Genomic DNA, 16,183 nt, shown 5'->3' on the forward strand with positions numbered 1-16,183 from the left:
TTACTGTGATTTGAATATCAATCAGGTCATGGCAGCATGCAGGTGTTAAGAGAGAGAGGAAAAAGAGAGGGATAGAGAAGACGCAAAAGGAAGAGGGGTAAGTTAGAGAAAAATAAGCGTTTCAGAGTCGACTGTGACCCGCTTTGATTCAGTCTAAAGCTCGTCTCTAATTTGGCGCCCAATAAAGCCATCTGTTGCTTCTACCAGCTCATTAGGGAAAACGTTTAGAAATGTTTTGCAATGGAAAATGACTACAAGTGCTTCTTATTGAACAAGTCCAGGTAGTCCCTCCCTGTTTCAGACCGTTTAAAAAAACATTTGGTACCTAATGAACACAACCCATGACAGTTCAGAGACGAAAGCTGCAAGCAGAGTGAGAAAAATACTCCTGTTGCATTATCACAAGCAAACACAACTGTATGTCATTGAAACACATGTTGGGAAAGTCATATTGATTGCATGTACAGACAATCCTCATGCTTGGCAACTACAGCGTGTGCTCTTGGCGTAAGGGTCAGTTTAGCATTTCCATGACTAATGGATAAGGTTAGGATTGAGGGATGGGAAGCTGATCCTAGATCTGTACCTAGGGGAAACTTCACCCCGGAGTGTGTGCTCTTTAGGGAAATCCATATAGTCATAATCAAATGACCTAGTATGAGTCACTGGGATAAATAGGCACAAACATGAGCCAGGTGGTGTTCCCCAATGTATACAACCCAGTTGACCTTTTCCACATTTTGTTACGTTACAGATTTATTCTAAAATGGATTATATAACTTTTTTTCCTCATCAACACACAATACCCCATAATGACAAAGCGAAAACAGGTTTTTTGACATTTTAGCAAATGTATTAAAAAAAAATATATTTACATAAGTATTCAGACCCTTTGCTATGGAGACATGAACTTGAGCTCAGGTGCATCCTGTTTCCATTGATCATCCTTGAGATGTTTCTACAACTCGATTGGAGTCCACCTGTGGTAAATTCAATTGATTGGACATGATTTGGAAAGGCACACACCTGTCTATATAAGGTCCCACAGCTGGCAGTGCATGTCAGAGCAAAAACTAAGCCATGAGGTCGAAGGAATTGTCCGTAGAGCTCCAAGACAGGATTCTGTCGAGGCACAGATCTGGGGAAGGGTACCAAAATATTTCTGTAGCATTGAAGGTCCAAGAACACAGTGGCCTCCATCATTCTTAAATGGAAGAAGTTTGGTACCACGAAGACTCTTCCTAGAGCTGGCCAAACTGAGCAATCGGGGGACAAGGGCCTTGGTCAGAGAGGTGACCAAGAACCTGATGGTCACTCAGAGAGCTCCAGAGTTCCTCTGTGGTGATGGGAGAACCTTCCAGAAGGACAACCATCTATGCAGCACTCCACCAATTAGGCCATTATGGTAGAGTGGCCAGATGGAAACCACTCCTCAGTAAAAGGCACATGACAGCCCGCTTGGAGTTTGCCAAAAGGCACCTAAATGACTCTCAGACCATGAGAATCAAGATTCTATGGTCTGATGAAACCAAGATTGAACTATTTGGCCTGAATGCCAAGCGTCACGTCTGGAAGAAACCTGGCACCACCCCAACGGTGAAGCATGGTGGTGGAAGCATCATGCTGCGGGGATGTTTTTCAGCGGCAGGGACTAAGAGACTAGTCAGGATCGACGGAAAGATGAACGGAGAAAAGAAAAGAGAGATCCTTGATGAAAACCTGCTCCAGAGCACTCAGGACCTCAGACTGGGGCTAAGGTTCACCTTCCAACAGGAAACAACCCTAAGCACACAGCCAAGAGAACGCACAAGTGGCTTCGGGACAAGTCTCTGAATGTCCTTGAGTGACCCAGCCAGAGCCCAGACTTCAACCCGATCAAACATCTCTGGAGAGACCTGAAAATAGCTGTGCAGCGACGCTCCCCATCCAACCTGAAAGAGTTTGAGAGGATCTACAGAGAAGAATGGGAGAAACTCCCCAAATACAGGTGTGCCAAGCTTGTAGCGTCATACCCAAGAAGACTCGAGGCTGTAATCGCTGCCAAAGGCGCTTCAACAAAGTAAAGGGTCTGAATACTTATGTAAATGTGATATTTCAGTTAAATTTTATATATAGTTGTAAACATTTCTAAAAACCTGTTTTTGCTTTGTCATTATGGGGTATTGTGTGTAGATTGATGAGAGGAAAAAACTATTTAATCCATTTTAGAATAAGGCTGTAACGTAACAAAATGTGGAAAAGGTCAAGGGGTCTGAATACTTTCCTAATGCACTGTATCTCTTAGATTGACGTCTACATGAGACAGAGACTATATATTACTGAGTGGGGGTTGTTTGGAGTGCGTGTGTGCGTGTGTGTTTGCATAATCTTGCCCCCAGGCTCAAATTACTGGTGCATAGAGGTAACAGTGTGGGACTGTTTGGGACTCAGGGGGTGTGGATTTCCTGAGAGACATGATAATCAATTCACATTCTGAGCTAGTCACACGACTATGAGGCGTGGCTCCAAATCGAGGCAGAAAAGTGTTTATTATGGTGCACCACAGAAATAATAACAAGCATCAGTAATGTATTTGAGAAGCAGCTGCATGGCTACCTTAGAAAGATATCTTAAAAAATACATGTGTGTATCTATAGTTCACAGGATGGCTTTAGGGAAAGACACAATGACACAGGAAGTAGTACAAAAAATGCTATTCGACAATAGATCATGTGGTGATGAGAATTATTCAGTGTCCTTGTTTATAGTGTCCTTGTGCACGTTTGTATATTGTGCACAAAAGACTTGCATGCTATTTATGGTTTTGTTGTGTGGCACCCTGAATCTTTAGCCGGATAAAGTGTTGGTTTTAGAGTGGGTGTGAGAAAGTGTCTTGGAAGCGCTCTGTCTTGAGGGTGACTCTTGATATATAGAAAATGGTGGTACATACAGTGCCTTCAGAAAGTATTCACACCCCTTGAATTTTTCCAAATTTTGTTGTGTTACAGCCTGAATTAAACATGTATTACATTTATATTTCTGTCACTGGCCTACACACAATACCCCATAATGTCAAATTGGAATTATGTTTTGATTTTGATTTTTTATTTGTATTAATAAAAAGCTGAAATGTCTTGAGTCAATAAGTATTAATAATAATATGCCATTTAGCAGACGCTTTTATCCAAAGCGACTTACAGTCATGTGTGCATACATTTTTTTTGTGTACGGGTGGTCCCGGGGATCGAACCCACTACCTTGGCGTTACAAGCGCCGTGCTCTACCAGCTGAGCTACAGAGGACCAACCCCTTTGTTATGGCAAGCCTAAATAAGTTCAGGAGAGACAATTTGCTTAACAAGTCACATCATAAGTTGCTTGGACTCACTTTGTGTGCAATAATATTGTTTAACATGATTTTTGAATGACTACCTCATCTCTATAACTCACACACACAATTATCTGTGTAAGGTCTCTCAGTTGAGCAGTGAATTTCAAACACAGATTCAACCACAAAGACCAGGGAGGTTTTCCAATGGCTCGCAGAGAAGGGCACCTATTGGTAGATGGGTAGAAATAAACATTGTAGTTACTCCACAATACTAACCTAATTGACAGTGAAAAGAAGGAAGCTACGGTAGCCTCAACAGCACTCTCAAGGGTAGCACCATGGTGTAGCTGGAGGACAGCTAGTTTCCGTCCTCCTCTGGGTACATTTACTTCAATACAAAACCTAGGAGGCTCATGGTTCTCACCCCCTTCCATAGACTTACACAGTAATTATGACAACTTCTGGATGACGTCCTCCAACCTGTCAGAGCTCTTGCGGTATGAACTGACATCCTGTCCACCCAATCAAAGGATCAGAGAATGAATCTAACACTGAAAGAATAAGCTACAGCTAGCTAGCACTGCAGTGCATAAAATGTGGTGAGTAGTTGACTCAAAGACAGAAAGACAATAGCTAAACAGTTTTGAACAAATACATTCCTTAAAAAATGAAGGAGAAGCAAGAGAGCGGGGAGAGAGAGCTAGCTATATTTCGTAGTAATTTTTACACTTTCACTTCGCTAGTTTAGCCTACTCAATCACCCGGCTCAAACAGAGAGGGTTGCTATGTTAGCTAGCTGGCTGGCTGGCTATCCAACACTGGAACTCTTCCAAGTCAAGGTAAGCTTTCGATTTTACTAATTTATTGCCACCGGGGCCCGCCGGTGTAACTGCTAAACTGCCTTCTGACTGTACACTGTACTGCATGATTGTAGCAGGTTTACTAATGCGTTAGTTCTATTAGCTATGTAGACTATGATGGTAGATAATATAGTGACAATGATGTAGGTTGTGTGTAGCGCTTAGCGGTTATGATATGACGGTTGTCTTCTAAAGGTTTTTTTTCACCTGGTCACAGACACCTGATGTGTTGTGCACTAAAGTCCACAGGTGGAGGGAAAATGTGAGAGAAGATGAGAGCGTGTTGATGCGAAAAGGAATTACAACGAGCAAAGTGATCATTCTGTTTGTTTGCGGCTGCTATGAAAGTAAACTGTGTTTACGTGTGATAAGGGGTGTATTCATTCCGCCGATTCTGTTGAAAAACCTTTCTTAAAACGGAAGCAAACGGAACGAAGATAAACATAGAAACTCTCGTTTACAAATGCTGGAATAATGATGATTACACCCTAGATCAGTTAGATGCAAGCAATAGTGTGCAAGGTGTCTGTCACCTTGATTATTAAAAATTATCTCAACCTGTGCACCTACGTTGTAAACTTTCATTCATAGGCTAGGTTGTAGTAACCTCATGATGGGTATAGGGAAAATGTGAGTATCATGTAGTAGCCTAAACCTATCGATGTTACATTGAGCTGGGTGAATGGAATATGAATGACAGTCATCCATTATGCTGTAATAGAAATAAGCCCACACTCATTTAAAAAATGAACCGCGCTCCCTCATCTTAAACGGTCCTGTTCGCAACAAGGCACTAAAGTAATACAGCAAAGAATATGGCAAAGCAAATAACTTTCTGTCCTGAACAAAGTGTTATGTTAGGGGCAAATCCAATACAACCCATTACTGAGTACCACTTTCCATATGTTCAAGCATAGTGGTGGCTGCATCATGTTATGGGTATCCTTGTAATCGTTAAGGGAGTTTTCAGGATCAAAAAGAAACGGAATGGAGCTGAGCACAGGCAAAATCCTAAGAAAAACTGGTTCAGTCTGCTTTCTACCAGATACAGATTAATTCACCATTCAGGACAAAAAACTAAAACAAGACCAAATATACACTGGAGTTGCTTACCAAGATGACATTGAATCATCCTGAGTGGCCTAGTTAGAGTTCAGTTAAATCTACTTGAAAATCTATAGCCAAGACCTGAAAATGGTTGTCTAGCAATGATCAACAACCAATTTGACAGAGCTTGAAGAATTTTGAAATAATGTGCGAATATTGTACAATCCAGGTGTGCAAAGCTCTAAGAGACTTACCCAGAAAGACTCACAGCTGTAATCACGGCCAAAGGTGCTTCTACAAAGTATTGAATTAGGGGGTGGAATACCTTGTAAATGAGATATTTATGCATTTCATTTTCAATACATTTGCGAAAACATTAAAAAACATGCTTTCACTTTGTCATTATGGGGTGTTGTGTGTAGATGAGCGAGATTTATTTTTGAATCCACTTTGAATTCAGGCTATTACACAACAAAATATGGAATAAGTCAAGGGGTATGAATACTTTCTGAAGGCACAGTATGAATGGTATATGAGCAGGGTGTGAATGAAATCCTCAAAACAAAAACACACAGACTCAAACACAACAGCAATCTCTCTCGCCCCCTCTCACACACAACACTACATTACACACAATGAAGTGGCTGGGTAGTGCCTGGTTGGGGGAACTCCCAAGCCAGGCCCCTCTTTTCTCACAGTAATGGTTCACATTCCACACAGGGATGCAAAGCCGGAAAAGACCAAAGTAGAGGGGGGATTTTCAGACAGTAAATTGACATCCACAGGAAACTGTGGCATAAACAACTTGACGACAAGGAAGTGGGCCACATTAAACATCACAACTGAGACAGAACCCTTTAGAGTGGTCCTCTGGAATAGATGAGTAATCCATCTGACCACAATTGAGCCCAGATCCACCCAACAACTGCAACCTTACCCGAACCCCTTTGTGGGTCGTTATTTGGAGGCAAGTTATTTTTTGGGTGACACAAATGAAAAGACAGAAACGCCACAATGAAATGGCATCCACATGCAGGAATGAACACGCCTCCAGAGGGAGAGAGAGAACGAAGGATGGAGAGAGAGAGAGAGAGAGAGAGACACTCACCTGGGCATAGTCCCTCTCTACGGCAGCTTTCTTCTGACTGAATGTCCTACAAGGAGTAAAGGTAAAACCACAAAATTATATACAAAAGAATGAATTAACTGGGAAAAGAGACTGAATGGACACTACAGGACAAAATAAATTAGGCAAAGCACGATATATTTAGTAGGGCTGACTCCATTTAGTCAACTGGTCGATTGTTTGGTCGATCGAGATTTCTTTAGGTCGAGCAGTCGCATATTTTTTATGGGTTTTTTCATGGTGCACAAGACACCTGTCTGATTCACGCCTGTCTCAGTGGACTAATACATTGTGGACGCCACGGGGATGGCACAGTCACTCCCAAGTCATTTGATACTGAAATTGTATATGGTTATATTATGTAAAAATAATGGTGCAACACTAATAAATCTAATATTATTTTATAACAAATGTGCTTTCTCCCACGTTGTATACGGACGCTGTCCGCGGTTCTGAAACATAATCTTCAGTGCGCTGTAGAATTGGCGCCTTTCCCTATGTTGCTATGTGCATAATAGCAAAGTTAACCAGCATATTGGGATTGAGAAGAATGCGGCGGAGGCAGCAGCAGAGACGAAGAAACAGCCCTTGCCTTAGCCTTGTTGTCTAAGAAAATTGAGGAGAGAGGAAACCCCAACTTAATTAGGTCTTTAATCAATAGCCTAACTGTTAAATGTGCCTGGCTTTATAATGTATCCATATATATCTACAGAAATAAGACAGATCCTGCTTCTGTTGCCTATTGAGTGTTTGTTTAATAGCATACTGATTCTGTGAGCACCAAGCCTCATGCAACGGCAAAATGTCGGATAAAGCGATTTCACAGATTTTGCTGTTTTTAGTCGTTGCTATGCTGTAATAAAGGCTTTAAAAATATATATCATTAGAGCAGTCTGGTATTACTTAGAATGTATTTAGTGTTGTCTACACTGTTCCAAACAGGCATTCAAATAATATTGTAATCTAACAGCACCTGTTTGTCACACATAATATGCACGCAGCTCTCGCTCCTATGCCCTCCTTTTTCTTGATCTCCTTCTTATTGTTATTATTATGATCATCATTATAATAATAAGTAATGTCATTATCATTAGTAGGCTTTGTAGAGCAGCCTTGTATAACCACCATCGAGCTGTAGGCCCAAGAGCGCGTCCAGTTGTCTTAATACCGTAACTTACTTACTATATTCCAATATACAGGCTACTGTATCAATCAATCATTCATTCGTTCATACCATCACACAGCATTCGAGACATTCATGCTTTGAAATGCAATCAAGCATTTTAGTTTTAAAATTAAATAAAGGGAGCTTTGAATAATTGGCCTAAACAATAAATAAACCGTAATTCATGAATGCATGCAACTGTTTTTAGTCTGCTGTAATAAAGGCTATATATCATTTTTTTATCTCGTTAGAACAGACTCTCTGGTACACTTATTTATTTAGTGTTGTTTACACTGTTCCAAATTGCCAGAAAAAATATTGTAATCTAACAGCAACTGTTTGGCACACATAATACTCACGCAGCTCCTATACCCTCATTTTTCTTGTTCTCCAGTAGTTTCCACAACTAAGTAAAATGTCCTCCACAGATCTGACTTCCCTTTCCCTTCCTGAGCAACTAGTAAACATTTGCCCGTTTCGAGTTTCTTTTTCATGTCCTCCGCATCCATTTAGCTGTTATAACAAATGTATTGATGTGATTATGATAGGCTATAGGTCAGGCCCTATTGGTCACATGCATGTGATGCTTACGCATTTCATGTAAAGAGAGCAAGGGTTGAGGGAATAGGGAATGTTTTACCTAAACAAATTAGGGATTTCAGTAACAGAACAGAACTTTTCAGTCAGAAACAAGTAAGAAACAAAATGCCTGAAATGTTGCAGCTTCAGCACGGACAGCGCAACAAACACTTGCTGTGCTGTGGTGCCTTTTCGCTGCAGTAGGGAGGAGAGCGAGACAAGGTGCGCCAGTCACACAGGCACTCACTGTCATTCTTTAACAGTGTGACCATTGGGTTCTTTCTTGAGTCATTTGTGTGTCTTAATTATGTAACTAAACATTATGCTTAAAGCATCACACAAAGCTCAGTGCATATACAGTGGGGAAAAAAAGTATTTAGTCAGCCACCAATTGTGCAAGTTCTCCCACTTAAAAAGATGAGAGAGGCCTGTAATTTTCATCATAGGTGCACGTCAACTATGACAGACAAATTGAGGAAAAAAAATCCAGAAAATCCCATTGTAGGATTTTTAATGAATTTATTTGCAAATTATGGTGGAAAATAAGTATTTGGTCACCTACAAACAAGCAAGATTTCTGGCTCTCACAGACCTGTAACTTTTTCTTTCAGAGGCTCCTCTGTCCTCCACTCGTTACCTGTATTAATGGCACCTGTTTGAACTTGTTATCAGTATAAAATACACCTGTCCACAACCTCAAACAGTCACACTCCAAACTTCACAATGGCCAAGACCAAAGAGCTGTCAAAGGACACCAAAAACAAAATTGTAGACCTGCACCAGGCTGGGAAGACTGAATCTGCAATAGGTAAGCAGCTTGGTTTGAAGAAATCAACTGTGGGAGCAATTATTAGGAAATGGAAGACATACAAGACCACTGATAATCTCCCTCGATCTGGGGCTCCACGCAAGATCTCACCCCGTGGGGTCAAAATGATCACAAGAACGGTGAGCAAAAATCCCAGAACCACACGGGGGGACCTAGTGAATGACCTGCAGAGAGCTGGGACCAAAGTAACAAAGCCTACCATCAGTAACACACTACGCCGCCAGGGACTCAAATCCTGCAGTGAGAGACGTGTCCCCCTGCTTAAGCCAGTACATGTCCAGGCCCGTCTGAAGTGCATTTGGATGATCCAGAAGAGGATTGGGAGAATGTCATATGGTCAGATGAAACCAAAATATAACTTTTTGGTAAAAACTCAACACGTCATGTTTGGAGGACAAAGAATGCTGAGTTGCATCCAAAGAACACCATACCTACTGTGAAGCATGGGGTTGGAAACATCATGCTTTGGGGCTGTTTTTCTGCAAAGGGACCAGGACGACTGATCCGTGTAAAGGAAAGAATGAATGGGGCCATGTATCGTGAGATTTTGAGTGAAACCCTCCTTCCATCAGCAAGGGCATTGAAGATGAAACGTGGCTGGGTCTTTCAGCATGACAATGATCCCAAACACACCGCCCGGGCAACGAAGGAGTGGCTTCGTAAGAAGCATTTCAAGGTCCTGGAGTGGCCTAGCCAGTCTCCAGATCTCAACCCCATAGAAAATCTTTGGAGGGAGTTGAAAGTCTGTGTTGCCCAGCGACAGCCCCAAAACATCACTGCTCTAGAGGAGATCTGCATGGAGGAATGGGCCAAAATACCAGCAACAGTGTGTGAAAACCTTGTGAAGACTTACAGAAAACGTTTGACCTGTGTCATTGCCAACAAAGGGTATATAACAAAGTATTGAGAAACTTTTGTTATTGACCAAATACTTATTTTCCACCATCATATGCCAATAAATTCATTAAAAATCCTTCAATGTGATTTTCTGGATTTTTTTTTCTCATTTTGTCTGTCATAGTTGACGTGTACCTATGATGAAAATTACAGGCCTCTCTCATCTTTTTAAGTGGGAGAACTTGCACAATTGGTGGCTGACTAAATACTTTTTTTCCCCACTGTATGTAGTTGATTTAATTCAAACACATAGGGTGTGTCTGTCTATAAATGGAAAACTAAGGTTAAACATTTTGACCAATCGATTGGTCGAAAGAACAGGACGACTCGGTCAACCAAGATATTTCTTTGTTGGGGACAGCCCTAAGATTCAAGAGCCAATGATATGCTAGGCATCATAACTGATGTATCAGTCTGATATCTAGTGAGTTGTGGCTTGTTGAATAGCATGTCAGATGATAAACCTGACAAATTGTTTGATTGAGATCAAAATAGTAGTAGTGGTGCAAAAAACATAAGCAGTGTAGACGTGATGTAGTATTTTTTCTCCATCTGAGCTCAGGTGCATCTTGTTTCCATTGATCATCCTTGAGATGTTTCTACAACTTGATTGGAGTCCACCTGTGGTAAATTCAATTGATTGGACATGATTTGGAAAGGCACACACCTGTCTATATTAGGTCTCACAGTTGACAGTGCATGTCAGAGAAAAAAAAGCCATAAGGTCGAAGGAATAGTCCGTAGAGCCTTGAGACAGGATTGTGTCGAGGCACAGATCTGGGGAAGGGTACCAAAAAATGTATGCAGAATTGAAGGTCCCCAAGAACACAGTGGCCTCCATCATTCTTAAATGGAAGAAGTTTGGAACCAACAATACTCTTCCTTGAGCTGGCCGCCTGGCCAAACTGAGCAATCGGGGGAGAAGGGCCTTGGTCAGGGAGGTGACCAAGAACCCGGTGGTCACTCTGACAGAACTCCAGAGTTCCTCTGTGGAGATGGGAGAACCTTCTAGAATGACAACCATCTCCGCAGCACTCCACCAATCAGGCCTTTATGGTAGAGTGGCTAGACGGAAGCCACTCCTCAGTAAAAGGCACTTGACAGCTCGCTTGGAGTTTGTCAAAAAGGCACCTAAAGGACTCTCAGACCATGAGAAACAAGATTCTCTGGTCTGATGAAACCAAGATTGAACTCTTTGGCCTGAATGCCAAGCGTGTGGAGGAAACCAGGTACCATCCCTACGGTGAAGCATGGTGGTGGCACCATCATGCTGTAGGGATGTTTTTCAGCGGCAGGGACTGGGAGACTAGTCAGGATCGAGGGAAAGATGAACGGAGCAAAGTACAGAGAGATCCTTGGCGAAAACCTGCTCCAGAGAGCTCAGTACCTCAGACTGGGACAAAATTTCACCTTCCAATAGGACAACGACCCTAAGCACACAGCCAAGACAACACAGGAGTGGCTTTGGGACAAGTCTCTGAATGCCCTTGAGAGGCCCAGCCAGAGCCCGGACTTGAAACCCTATTGAACATCTCTGGAGAGACCTGAAAATAGCTGTAGAGCGACACTCCCCATCCAACCTGACAGAGCTTGAGAGGATCTGCAGAAAATAATGGGAGAAACTCCCCAAATACAGGTGTGCCAAGCTTGTAGCGTCATACCCAAGAAGACCCAAGGCTGTAATTGCTGCCAAAGGTGCTTCAACAAAGTACTGAGTAAAGGGTCTGAATACCTATGTAAATGTAATATTTACATTTGTTTTCATAAACGCGCAAACAAATTCTAAAAACCTGTTTTGCTTTGTCATTATGGGGTATTGTGTGTAGATTGATGAGGGAAAAAACAATTTAATCAATTTTAGAATAAGGCTGTAACGTAACAGAATGTGGAAAAAGTCAAGGGGTCTGAATACTTTCCGAATGCACTGTAGAGGTCCTGGATGGCAGGGAGCTCGGCCCCAGTGATATACTGGGCTGGCCGCACCACCCAATGTAGCGCCCTTTTCACGACTGTGTGGGTGTGTGGACGCCAAGGAACTTCAAGCTCTTGACCCGCTCCACAACAGCCCTGTCGATGTGGATGGGGGCGTGCTCTCCCCTCTTTCTCCTATAGTCCACGATCAGCTCCTTGGTCTTGCTGACGTTGAGGGAGAGGTTGACATGTCCAAATAGTCCCTCCCTGTTTCAGTCCGTTTTATTCCGTTTGATGTCTAATGAATATGACCCAGGTTGTGTTGTTTGGAGTCTTTACAGTTCCAGGAGTGAGCAGAGTATGGCACATCTTGTTCTCTCTCACGTGTAAACAGTAAGAGAACCACAGCGTCAACTGGCCTAGTCCTTCTGTGATCAATGTCTTTTTCCTCCCCTCTCACAACAAAAAATTATCCTATTTTTTTCCCAACACTGATTTACCCGGTTTCTCCCTCTGCGTTTATTAGGAACCAAACTGAGAAAAATGGACTGAAACAGGGAGGGACTACCTGGACCTGTCCAATAAGAAATGTATTTTCATTTTCCGTTGCAAGACGTTTCAAAAGACGTTGCAAGACGTTTCAGTGGCAATTGAACACAACCCAGCCTCCTTGACGAGAGGACGAGCCAGACATACAGTCAGACACCCCAGGGCCACAGTCAGTTCCTTTTGATTGGTTGGTGAAGTAGGCCAATTGGCTTTGACTAGACTGGTCATGTACACTGGGCATTTCATTGGAAATTAAAGCTAGAATCCTTAGTTGCTACATCCATTTTTGTACTTATAAATGAATAGCCCAGTCCACCTGGGTCACTTCAGGCTAAAACAAGACTACTGGTCTGAGTGCTCCAGTATTCAGCAAGGCCAAACTGACAACAGATCTGGCTTCCTCTCAGGTGATTTGCATGTCCTCTAGGCCTGTTCTTCCTTTCCCTCTGCATGGGTCATGTTTATTAGAGCACATATTTTAGTTTTTCCATTGCAAACTGAGTGTTTCTTATTGGAGTCCAAGTAGTCCAGTGTTTCCCAAACTCGGTCCTCGGGACCCCAAGGGGTGCACGTTTTGGTTTTTGCCCTAACGCTACCCAGCTGATCAAAGCTTGATGATTAGTTGATTATTTGAATCAGCTGTGCAGTGCTAGGGTAAAAACCAAAACGTGCACCCCTTGGGGTCCCGAGGACCAATTTTGGGAAACCCTGACTTAGCACCTCTGAACAGAGTGCCAGCTGTAATTTTCAAACCGATTCTATAATCTCGCGAAAATGTCGGCAGTCAGACACCCACCAGCGAGACTGACATTCGGTGCGGTGTGTCCGCTCCCTTAGGAATCACGTTGGCTCTATTCATGGTATTTCTATCTGCAACGTTCAACAATGTTTGCCAATTGAATGTGGCCCTGCTCTCCCTCTGCTTCCCTATATTATATCACTGCCTGTCCCTATCACTCTCCCTCTCCAATTATCAATATTGTTTTATTCTGGTAACTTTCCCAAAATTCCCATTTGGAGGATTCCAAGATTTCCTTATTATTCCATCCTAATTCCAGGAATCTTCCAACCAGGACTTCTGGAAAACCTGGTAATTTTAGGAATTACGCAACCCTGATTTTAACACTGAAAGTTATCATTTTCCTCCAAGAGTGACTGGCTGAACATCTCTGACTCGTTTGATCTTTAGTTATTTTTCTTCTCTTTGTCATCCTCCTCTCTTACATTTTAGTCATTTAGCAGACGCTCTTATCCAGAACGACTTACATGAGCAATTAGGGTTAAGTGCCTTGCTCAAGGGCACATCGACAGATTTTTCACCTAGTCGGCTCGGGGATTAGAACCAGCGACCTTTAGGTTACTGGCACAACGCTCTTAACCACTAAGCTACCTGCCCCCCCAGCAAATCACTTATGGCAGCCAGACCATCTGGGAGAAACTTGCTTTTCACTACCAACTGTTTAGTGTGGATGGTTCTCCCTCACCCAAGCCAAAGGACAGGAAGCGAGACCCAAGACTACTGTCCCATTCCAAATAAACCCCTACCCCACAAGGGCACTTCATTTCATAGACATATACAAAGGTTGGAAGGTATTACCAATATGGTAATAGCGGCAAGGCCCTCTGACAGGCTAGGTGGAATTGTAGCCATTGATTATTTATATCCAAGCCTTTCACAACTATACAAGTGCCTAGGTAGTAGGGGATAGGGGTTGATTTGGAACTGGGGATATAGAAGCAGCCTCAATTGCCATCCACCGGCTCCCTCCACCACCAACTTCCACCATCATCTTCTAGCCCTGCACCCCCCTCTTCCACCTTCTATCCTCCCCTTACCTCAGGTCCTCCAGTAGGTCACACTCTGTCTGGTGTTTGATGTGTAGTCCGCTCATCTGCTCAGCGTGAGTGTGTTTCAGCTCCTGGGTAACCTTGACCTGAGAGAGGCAAAACAATTTTATCAGAAGAAGTGGGCAAGACATCCAAATCCAGCTCTCGTAAACATGGAGCAGAATACAGTCAACTCCTGATAAGTGCACTGCATGTAATTTAAGTGCAAACACATTTTTTACAGTCTCTGGATATCTGCGTGTTTCCGGTTGACACATTTACAACAGTACCAAGCCATTAAATTGATCTGGGTCATGTTCATTAGGACACAGCAAAACAAAATTGCGCATATCTTATTGGATAATTTCACAATTCCCCTCCCTGTTTCGGACCATTTTATTTTCTAGTGAACAAGGCCAAGGAGTTAACTGTGTACAAATCCACAGGCAGATGAAGCAAGGTAAAATGCTTCTCTCTGGGGCCTCGGTGGAGGAAAGCAGAGTGGCCTCTGTCGACTTCCAATTGGCCCCTGGGTTAGGTAACCCAGTCTCAGGACTAGTAATTGGGTGTGTGGTCAACTGGGAAAACATTAGGGTTCAAACTACACTCACTGACCTTATAGGATACCTTGAGAAGATAATTCTGTCGTCATGCATGTTGTTTATCTTGACTTGTCATTCGATCTCAAGTTGATCTGGACCGTGCATTAGTTGGTGTGTGTAGTACTGTAGGTCATAATACTATATATTTTGTGGTGGTGATTTGACTCCTATTTCTGAAGTGAACTGGTGAACCATAGCCTACTGTACTGTATTATTATACTATTATCATAACGTATAACTCATAACACAGCTGATCATTAGGGGAAAATATACTAAGGCTAAAATTAGAAGGCTATATTCAGGCAACTACAAACAAGTCAAGTGGTTGATCTAATTGACATTACAATGGCTTTTGAAATGTTTTTTTCCCCATTAGGATCATCATTGTTAAAAAATAAATTAAATCTGGATTTTATAGAATTTGATATCCAGTCAAGGTTCAACTTCAACTGATGGAATTGTAACAAAACACAGTACAATTTCTTATCTAAACAGACCTCGTCGACTTCTCCGATGTTGTGTAATGTTTCTGCAACATGATACCGTAACAGGACTCCCACTACAATAATTGTTTTGCTGTTCTAGCTACATTTGTGTTGCTCTTTTCTTTACACAGGTCAAAATTCAGTCATCCCATCACCACTACAGCTTGCTACAAATTATCTCCACCAAAAGCAAGACTGTTACAAATGATATTTTTCATAGTTTGTGAGCCACGCAAAGGCTACAACATATTTGGAACCGTGCGATTTTTTTTCCTCCTTTAATTGAATACTAGAACACACAGGACATTTCTTAGGCTACTTTGGAACATCGCAACAACAAAAAAACAGTTTCAAGAAGTAGCCTACTATCCAAAAAGGTAGCGTTTGCGTTTGATAAAAACTATACAACTTTGTGCCAACGTAGTGGGCACATATCTTAAAGTTGGACTGCAACAAAGCGTGCACCTTCCAACAATTAAATATGCAACATTCGTCGAAACATTTGCAGAGAAAAGTAAAAACTGGACAACTCACCTTTCTCGGCGGAGGCTGCATGTTTGAATTTTGACCCCCCCACACAAAAAAAATCCTAACAAATATTTGCGTTAATCCGGAAATCCCGTGCAAAACTTTCGATTGTATCTAAATCACAGAAAGATAACCATGCACTGTGTGAATTTAGCTAGTCTGGTACAGGCGGCCATAACGACCCAACTCAACACACCGACGAAGTCCTGTTAAAAATGGACTGCCTCCGGGAACATAAAAGCGAAGTTTGCGATTCAGTGGGGTTTCCGGTGGAGGAGAGTAGAATGGCGACACGCTGAGGAAGTGCACGGGATTTTTCATGGGAATTGAATTGCTCTGGGTTGGGATGGAGACTCGCCGTGGGCTATATCCCTCTAGTGGCAAATGTCCTCTTCATAAACATTGGGATTAGTTGGGGATTAGGTGATACATTACATCTGTCTGACCCCTGCACATCTGTGCGTTTAGG

The 16,183-nt window shown here is 42.4% G+C and overlaps 1 protein-coding gene across 1 annotated transcript in view; it reads right to left on the reverse strand.

Moving 5' to 3' along the window:
* LOC123492154 (F-BAR and double SH3 domains protein 2-like) overlaps nucleotides 1–15,938 on the reverse strand; it is a 58,221-nt gene extending 42,283 nt beyond the window's left edge. Inside the window, exons 1-3 of the mRNA XM_045224176.1 lie at nucleotides 15,721–15,938; nucleotides 14,109–14,206; nucleotides 6,325–6,370 (exon numbers count right to left, since the gene is read on the reverse strand). Coding sequence (XP_045080111.1) covers nucleotides 6,325–6,370; nucleotides 14,109–14,206; nucleotides 15,721–15,741 — 165 coding nt within the window. The 5' untranslated portion in view covers nucleotides 15,742–15,938. The remainder of the gene's footprint in view (nucleotides 1–6,324; nucleotides 6,371–14,108; nucleotides 14,207–15,720) is intronic.
* Between the last annotated feature and the right edge of the window lie 245 nt (nucleotides 15,939–16,183).

This window comes from Coregonus clupeaformis, chromosome 13, assembly GCF_020615455.1.
Source record: "Coregonus clupeaformis isolate EN_2021a chromosome 13, ASM2061545v1, whole genome shotgun sequence".
NCBI lineage: Eukaryota > Metazoa > Chordata > Actinopteri > Salmoniformes > Salmonidae > Coregonus > Coregonus clupeaformis.